At 39.1% G+C, this 8659-nt stretch overlaps 1 protein-coding gene across 1 annotated transcript; it reads left to right on the top strand.

The window, feature by feature from the left end:
- The first annotated feature begins 995 nt into the window (after positions 1–995).
- On the top strand, positions 996–7740 carry LOC102003715 (prolactin-like). Its single transcript, XM_005415042.1, has 5 exons — positions 996–1242; positions 1428–1597; positions 4190–4300; positions 5279–5458; positions 7549–7740. The coding sequence occupies exons 1-5, from the start codon at positions 996–998 to the stop codon at positions 7738–7740; spliced, it is 900 nt and encodes a 299-aa protein (XP_005415099.1).
- Positions 7741–8659: the final 919 nt, after the last annotated feature.

Raw genomic sequence — 8659 nt, 5'->3', positions numbered from 1 at the left:
GCAAAGAATCAAAGAGAAATGCATTGATGATGATGCTGAGTCAGCAGTTCCCAGTCCTGGCACTGTCTTGATGATAGGGTTTCCCATCAAGTACAAGGAAGAAGCAGTTGTACATGAACATTAAAAAAATACATAAACTGTGGTGGTTTCCTCATATCAGTTTTTAAACTCCAAATATTAGATAGTAGATGAATACAATTACAGTTTCTCAGATTATCACACTGCTTTCAGATCTGCAGAAATTTCCAAGAGAAAAAATGTCTCAAGAGAATTATTGAAACATCCCTGAGCAGAATTAAGTTAAGGTCAAATATTTGTAAAATGGAGAAGACTGTGAATGAGTCTAGGGTTCTTTTGCATGGTAAAGAAGGAAATCGTGAATCTGCAAAGTGCATCTTAGCTAGAAGTGCTGATGTCACCAGGCAACGATGGACACCAGCAGTTGACACAGGAAGCTGCTGGTCACTGCTGTTGCTGGCTGTCACTGACCAAGGCCATCTTGTGCTCAGTCCTGGTGGACTCTAAGAGATGCTGGGTTCTTTCTCTTGTCCTCATTGGCTGCTGGACTCGAAATCTTTTGTATTTAGACCTCTGACTATTTATTCTTCATTTTTAGGAATCCAGGGCTTCTGGATATGTTACTCAGGAAAAACCCTAACAGACTTACAGGACTTTTGGAGCCCTCAGTACCTAAGAAACAAATCATGAGCAGGTTTACAGGAGCAACAAACGGAGTCTTCTTGTCACAGGGCCTGTGCTGCAGCACAGCATGGCCAGCACTCAGGAAGGAGGCTTCATAGACTCGGACCTGACAGTGGTCCAAAAAGTACCCATTATGCAGCAGCTTGCAGGCCTCTCGCCATGGGGTTGATGACATAAACCAGGGTTCTCCTGGAAGGTTGCTGTGAATGTGGGCATGCAAAGGAGGGACTCAGATCCCTCCTTCCTGATGGCAGCCACTCCAGGATCCCCCTCTGACTTCAAAAAGCGAAAGCATGGAATGGGATGGGGGGTGCAACATGCTGCATGGCTGCACTAATGTTGGAGCACAGAATGGCAGTTTGACAGAGAAAGAGACACTGAAGCAAACCAGGTTATTGTGCTGGTGTTTAAAGGGGAGCAGAGGGAGGACAGGGGCAGGGAGATGGTTTCTGGTCCAGGCACATTCTTCTCCAGAGCTGAAAAATGAGAGTGCAGCCCTTCTCATCTGTCCCAGAAGCAATTCCTCACTTCCCAAACAAGGTATGCCACTTTATGCTTAAATGTACACAGCAGAAGGAGTCTGTTCTTTCCTATATCAGGTATTACACTGCCACTTCATGCATCCTAGGCCATGAGGAGAGACCAGGCTTTCCTCCCCAGGACTGATTGTGGTAACTCTGGCTAAATAGACCATCTGCCAGTGGCTTGTGTTTTGTTTTAAGCAGGGTCCCTCCTCCTGCTGCTGCTCATATCAAGCCTGCTCCTGTGCAATGATGTGACCTCCCTTCCCTTGTGTGAAGAAAACTGTGGGGAGACCTATGGACATCTCCTTGTTCCCGTGGTCTCTAAGGTTTCTGTCATGCACTTCTACACCAAAAAGCTCTTCATCGATTTTGTAAGTACCTCATTTTTTGTCGCTTCTTGCTGAGAGATTTCTTTTTTTTTTTTTTTTTTATTTTAAGGATAAAAGGAGGGAAACATTAACAGACATACAACATTTTACAACATATCACAAGCACAATACAGACAATACAGAGTTCCAAACAAAGTGGTAGGGAATTAACAATGGTGGTTGTATTATATATTGATATCTTCAAAGTGGCTTCTCATGAAAACAGATATAGACATGCAATACTGGTCAACCAAAGACTCATTGACAGTTTCTTTCAGCATAGAAACAGCAGATAGAAGAACAACCATGTTATCTATCCTGTATATACATACATACAGAATTTCTCCTTCTTTCCCTTCTCTTTTCCCACTGCTGAGAGATTTCAATCAGTTGCCCTTCCCATAAATTAAAATTTGAAGACCTCACCTGCCAAGTTTCAAATAACATTTACTCATAAGTAAAAGAAAATAATAAAATCTGGAAGAAGAAGAAAGGGAAAGTTTCATGGAATCTCAACTTGTCAAAGAAAATAATGATATAAAATATTTTTCAAAATCTTAATAGTTACAAATGATTTAATATAATTGCTACAGATTTAAAGCCCTAATATAAACCCTTAATTTGGGACATAGGAGGAGCACTCATTTCCTACTTTTGCCGGCAGGGTCAGTCCTTCGCACCCTTGGCAGAACGCACTGCAGATATCCAAGAAAGGTGGACTGCTTTGCATGAGTTAGGTGCATCAAATGGAAGGAAACCAAACTGATTCCATGTCAGGGGGAAGAAACCCAAGTCAGCAGCTCCTTGGAAGACTCATGAAGCTGGGACACATTATCATAGGATTTCCAGTGCGGGAGTCTATAAGCACAACAGAAGGGCAATGCAACATGTGGAGACACATTCACTCCTTTTCAGAAAATTACACTGAAAGTTGTCTGTGACATACTGTAGGTCAGTGACGTGGTGGAGAACAGACTAGATTTTAGTATCACAAAGGTCCTCCAAAAGAACATGTCCCAGTATTTAAATTAATATGTGTCAAACCTTTTGCTAATCCCACTCCTCCTTCTTTAGTTACCTACCCTCCAATCCTGTTTTTTTTTCCGTTCCTATCTCTGTGTTGTTTATTAGAACATGTCTGCAGTGCGTGGTGCTTGAGTTCATCATAGGGAGTGGGTACATGTACTTAACACATATTGATTCTTTTCATTAGATTTCTCACTACCCACTTCCTTTCCTCTATCTCTAGATAACTTTCCCCCATTTTCATATTTTGTTGCTGTTATATTATTTCATCTTGCCACATGTAACGGTTACACACATTGATGGAAACTGATGCACTACATGACACTTCTGAAATGTTTTTATGACTCTTTGCCCTCCTCTCTCCAAGGGCTGTCTGTGTCCTGGCCCCTAATCATTTACAAAAGATCTGTCACCTTGCTTCTTCTCAATCTTTTATTTTGCTCTTTATTTGTCCTTTGGTAACTCAAACGTACTACTGAAGCTTGTGTCCCTGAATTCTTTCAGATAACACTAAGTTTCCAAGGTGTGTTCATTTTTCCATCAGTGTCTCAAATCTCTCTTATCTTAGAGCTGAATTTCATTTCATTCTTTGCAGATGCGTCATTTGCTTTATCCCATTCCATACATGCTGATAAGAATTGGCTATTATAAATTAATTGTGCTGTTATAAATTTTGACATGCATGTATAGCTTAATATGTTGTGTCAGCTCTTTTGGGAACATAAGTAGATAGGAAATGTGGGTGTGAAATGGAATTTGCATAATTAGATATTTGAAAAAATTCATAATGATTTCCATAATGGTTTCAATAATTTACACTCACATAAAAATGTAGATGTGTTCCTTTTCCACCACAGCTACCTTTAAACTTCCCAGGTTTCATAGTAATCACTTTCAACTTTCACTGCTGTTGCTTAATAGTAGTCTAGGTATTTCTTTGGAGAATTAATCTCAATTCATTAGTTAGAATTTCTTAAAAGATTTTTCAGTGTTTTATGACTTATTCTGTCACAATTAAGATTTTTTTGAATTTATGGTGTAACTCACACGACACAGATGTGTTGCTTAAAGTGTAATCAAAAGAAATGTTAGAATTTTTCATCTACCTAAGGAAGAGAAAATAAATTTGGAACCACAGGAAACAACAAATTCCAATGCTAAATAGAAGTGTATGTGCACAATGGCTTTTAGTACAAAGAAGAGACTATCATATTTATCACACTTACACTCTCATAGCTTTGCTATTTTTAGTGTTTTCATTCCAAATGATAACTTCTAGGAAGAGTGAGAAAACAGCAGTGTGAGAAATAAGAGAAGTGGGAGCGTAGAAAAGTTAAAAGAACACAGTGAGATTACAGGGGTAATGACAAAAGAGAAAACCATGCTAGTTTACTGATCTTTATTGTCAGTTCCTGTGTTACTCTCTTTAAAAGAATTACACATTCATGTAATTTGCTAATATTCTTGCAATGGATTTGTAATTTTAATTTTTTTTTTAAATTCTCTTTAATGGTTTCATCAATGTTGGGTTCATATTTTAAACAAATGAATTTTCCTCGATCTTTTCAGGTGAAACGCTATTCCAAGAGCCCAGATGGTTACTTTCAGGCAACCATTCATACTTGCCACACTTGTACCATCCTTGAATCTGATGACACTACACGTAACTCGATGATTCCGGTGAGTTCCTCTCACAGCTCTGCCAGAACAACTGAAGCAGTGCACAGTCAGTGCTCTCCTGCAGGCTCTGGGAGGCTCTGTAATCAAGGTTAACAGTAGTCACATCTGTGCAGAAAGATGGGGAAAGACATGAAAGGAGAATTACATGGTATAATTGATAAAGAACATGCAAAATCCAATGCTAATTACTTTGAGTTAGATCCACAAATTGCTCAAGCTGATAAGAGTATATTATCCCATCTCTTTCACTGGGGATTGAATATATTATACTGCAGGGGAGGTGGAAATGCTTTGCACACTCGTGTACATATGTGAGGAATGGAGATGAGCTATTCTTATCACAGGTTTCTAATGACTCTGGCACGGGCAACCTCTCTACATTACTGACCAATGCCCCATCTGTGGCATCTCTTGTAGTTTCAAGGCTCTGCTTCTGTTTCAGCTTCTGCTTCTCTAATGCTGACTTTTTCTCCTTTGAATACTCCCTGCCTCTCCCTATGTTTTAACTGAATGTCCCCCTACTGTGCCTGTCCTGTACCGTACAATTTTGTGGTTCTGAGAGCTCCAACCCTGGAGTCTCCTCTGATGACAGTAAATCTTGTATATCAAGCCCTAAATATTTTACAATGCTCTAATATTTTAACATAATTTCTCTCTTCTGGTTCTTGGATAAACACAGATTCAACTTGATTTCAAAGAAGCATGGAATTTCAGAGGGAAAATTAACTTGATAGTTTTGGATTGCAACTCTCAAGAAATTATTTCAATTAGGAATATTTGTATTTTTTGAGTTGTAGAAAAACCAGTTTCACTGGGTTAAAGTGTACTTTTTTGATAAGCTCTATCACAAAAAATGTCAGGTTCCCACAGGAATGACAAAGAAATATTTTTGTTAAGCTTTTCTGAGCAAAAATAATGTGAAACTAACCTGGTGTATCTCACTTGCTTTTCCGTGGTTTCTCCAAATATGGCCCTTAGAATACAGAGGATCTCAGATGTTTGATCAGCTTGATGAACTCGTGGAATGAACTCCTGCTGCACCTTGCTAATGAAGCACATCGCCTGCCAGGACATAGTACCCACGTCAGAGATGAAGTCAACATTATTGCAGGACAAAACCGAGAACTTCAAAACCTCGTAAAGAACATAGCCACGCAGGTGAGCACCTGGCATGCTTCTTGGTGTTTGATTAAAGAGGTCCTTTCTGTGCTGGGACATGTGTGGAAATCTTTCACTTTGCAAAGATAACATTTCTACATTTCAACTCCACGTTGCATCTCCTAGTCTGCTATTAAGCAAAGCGGAGCCTTGGGGATTCACAGGGAGGATTCCAAGATCATTTCATCTCACTGTTTGTTGGGTCGACAAGTGCAGTCTTACAGCATTGTGTACAAAATTACTAAGGATGTGAATCCTCCTGTGGTGGGTGCATAAATACTGTTTGGGAAGCAAACTCAGAGGATAACTTGCAAAACAAATTTTTCCTTCAATTATCCCAGGACACAGGTGTCGGGATTCTACTCAGTGCTTTCCCTCTTGTTTTTGCTCCAGTGGACAGAATAGGAAGGGAGTAGGGACAAAACTTAAATGAGCCTGGTTTGCACCCCCACCTCAACCACTACACAGAGGATCCGAGGAGGCCAGTGCATCAGCAGTGTCCACAAGCACTAGTTCAGGTTGTCATCCCAATAGAAGAGATGTATGTCTCCTAGAATGGTCCTCCTTTTCTTATTTATACAACGGGAGGATCAGTTTTGTTTTCCCTGATGTTCATAAATGAAAATTGATTTTATTGTATAATTTTCCCAAATAATTCCTTACACCTAAGTTGAATTAGTATTTGACTATATATCTAATTCATATAAGACAATAGTAATATTGGAAAATAACTAAGAGATTTCTAAACTTTCCAGAAATAATGTACTGTCTTAAGAATAATATATGATTTGTTATACAAAAGAAGAAATTTTATATTTCATGTTTGTCCTGAGAACATATGGGCTGTTATAAGATTTTCATTTTCCTGAGAAAAGACTATTTTAAAAATGAATATAAATAGTATATTAACCTCAAAATATGTGAAATGAATACTTAAATATTCTAAGTAGTTTTCTCATTATTGTGTACTTAATTTCTGAGTTACAGTTTGTTCTATAATGTTACATTTTCTCGTCCTGTTTTCTCAAATTGATTCCTGTTCATATCATGATACTTGCACACTCAATTTTCTCTTACACTTCAAGTACATGACAAAAAAAAACAAAGAGGAAGGTAACACACACACACACACACACACACACACACACACACACACTTTACCTTCCATTACAAAGAGTTGTTCTCTGTAGCATGAAGTTCACCCCGTTGAGTTCACAGTTATGCTGGATGTGCACCTGGCAGAGCTTGACCTCACCTGACTCATGTAGAGGTTCCCTGATGGTCACTGGGCTCTGCCATCTCTGAGCACTCACACTTGTCAGAGGCCCAGAGAGGGCACAGGGATGTCTGGCTTCCTCTCTCACACAGTCAGTGCAACACTTGTTTGACTCTGACCTCCCCACCTCCACAGCATGGCTCTTATCACGAAGGGCAGCTTCTGCCACCTTCCTTTTTCATAAGCTCAATTACCAGCAACTCCAACCCCAAGGAACTATAAACAGGTAGCTGCTCCTCATGGAACCATGGAAGGTGGATTTCCTTGGTGGAATGTGAAACTTCTGATCTTCTTATTATCCTGCCTTGAGCATCTACATCTTAAAGCATGAAGTGCTGTCCTTTCGAGGTCTTAGTCTTCAGTATAGATATAATATAGATAATAGATTCAGTTCAAGGAAACAAAAGAATAATGGTGATGTGTCAGAGGATGTATAGTACAGAGGGCACATCAAGAATGATTCAACAAATGTTAAAGTTCCATAAATTAGGAAGTGGAAGGTAGCCTCACCAGTGTCCTTTGGTAATATCATGTGTGTATTCCAGTAGGTAATTTGTGGTCATCCCCTTCTCTATTAGGGAAGGAATATCCTTCCCCAGTGATCACTTGTTTGACAGATAAATGCCAAATGTCTTCTTCTGGTAGCCTTAGATGGCTAACAGTGTCATGATATCCTGGCCAGGATCCATGAAAACTTATACCCTTAGCTAAAGTGTACATTAATCTCTCCTCCCCAAATCTGAATTGAACAAATGAAAGAAACACAGATAAGATCTACTAATAGAAGTAACAAACGTTTCTCATTTTGTGACAGTTTGATCCTGACTTCACAAAGAATGTAGACTATGCTGTCTCGACAGACTTTCCATCGCTGCAATCCGCTGATGAAGATGTTCGCCTGTTTACTACTTTTAATCTGCTCCGCTGCCTGCTTTCTGATACCCATGCCATTGCTCAGTATCTCAAGTTGTTTTTGTGCAGTGTTCTCAAATATGATAAATGCTAAGATCACATTCATTCCTTCTTTATGGAGATTGTTCTTAACAGTGAATCCTTTGGAAAGCTCCTTTCAGTTTCATGTCTTTTTATTAATATTTTGGATGTAAGATTGTAAATTGTTGCCTCTTAAAAAAATAAAAGTTGACTCCTTAGCATTGGAAAATTCTTCAATTTGTTTTGTCAAACTTTCTTTTCACCATTTAGTATAAAACCAAAAGAAAACCTACCGTCATCACTGGGAAGATCCTCTCAAAAATAATCTGAAGTGGCAGATATTCACCTTGCAAGTAAGGCAACTAACAAATTATTTGAGAATTGCAGTGAATTAATGTGAGTCAAGTTTTGAACATCAACAAATTACACAAGTGTAAGTTCTTTTAACAGTAGAATAAAGCATGATTAATTATCAGGATACTTTATGAAATCCAGCCATGTTTTCTGAGCTAATGTTCCCCATGTACTGACAAATAATACAAGCTCTACCATAAGAGCAAGGCCAGAAGTAGCAAAGATTTACACACTCTCATAATTGCCAGGACACAAATGTGACATGTCTTAGGTCTCCACCACATGTCTTCTACCATGTTCTGCTGCATTCCATCTTAGTTTCATCTGAGAAGCTCTCCGTATGTTTCACTCTCTCTGGTCTAATAAGTCCAGTTCATTCATATTGCAAATCTGTCTCATATTCTGCTGTTATTTTCCCCTCCAACCGTGGTCACTCAATTGATATAACAGCTCATAAGACAGTCAGTTCCTCTAACGGTTTTTCTCCCCTTTTTGCCTGATCTGTTTCCTCTCACTATGTGAGATGAAATATAGGGATGGGAGACATAGTAGAGCTCTGACATCCCTGGCCTTTGAGATGCTGTCATAGGCTTCCCCTTGCTGACAGGGTTAAAATTGACCTCGTCTCTGGGCCAGAT

The sequence above is a fragment of the Chinchilla lanigera genome, unplaced genomic scaffold (genome assembly GCF_000276665.1).
Source record: "Chinchilla lanigera isolate Chin_1 unplaced genomic scaffold, ChiLan1.0 scaffold00233, whole genome shotgun sequence".
Classification (NCBI taxonomy): Eukaryota; Metazoa; Chordata; class Mammalia; order Rodentia; family Chinchillidae; genus Chinchilla; species Chinchilla lanigera.
The sequence above is the reverse complement of the archived record's forward strand: the minus strand, read 5'-3'. Positions and strand labels throughout refer to the sequence as shown.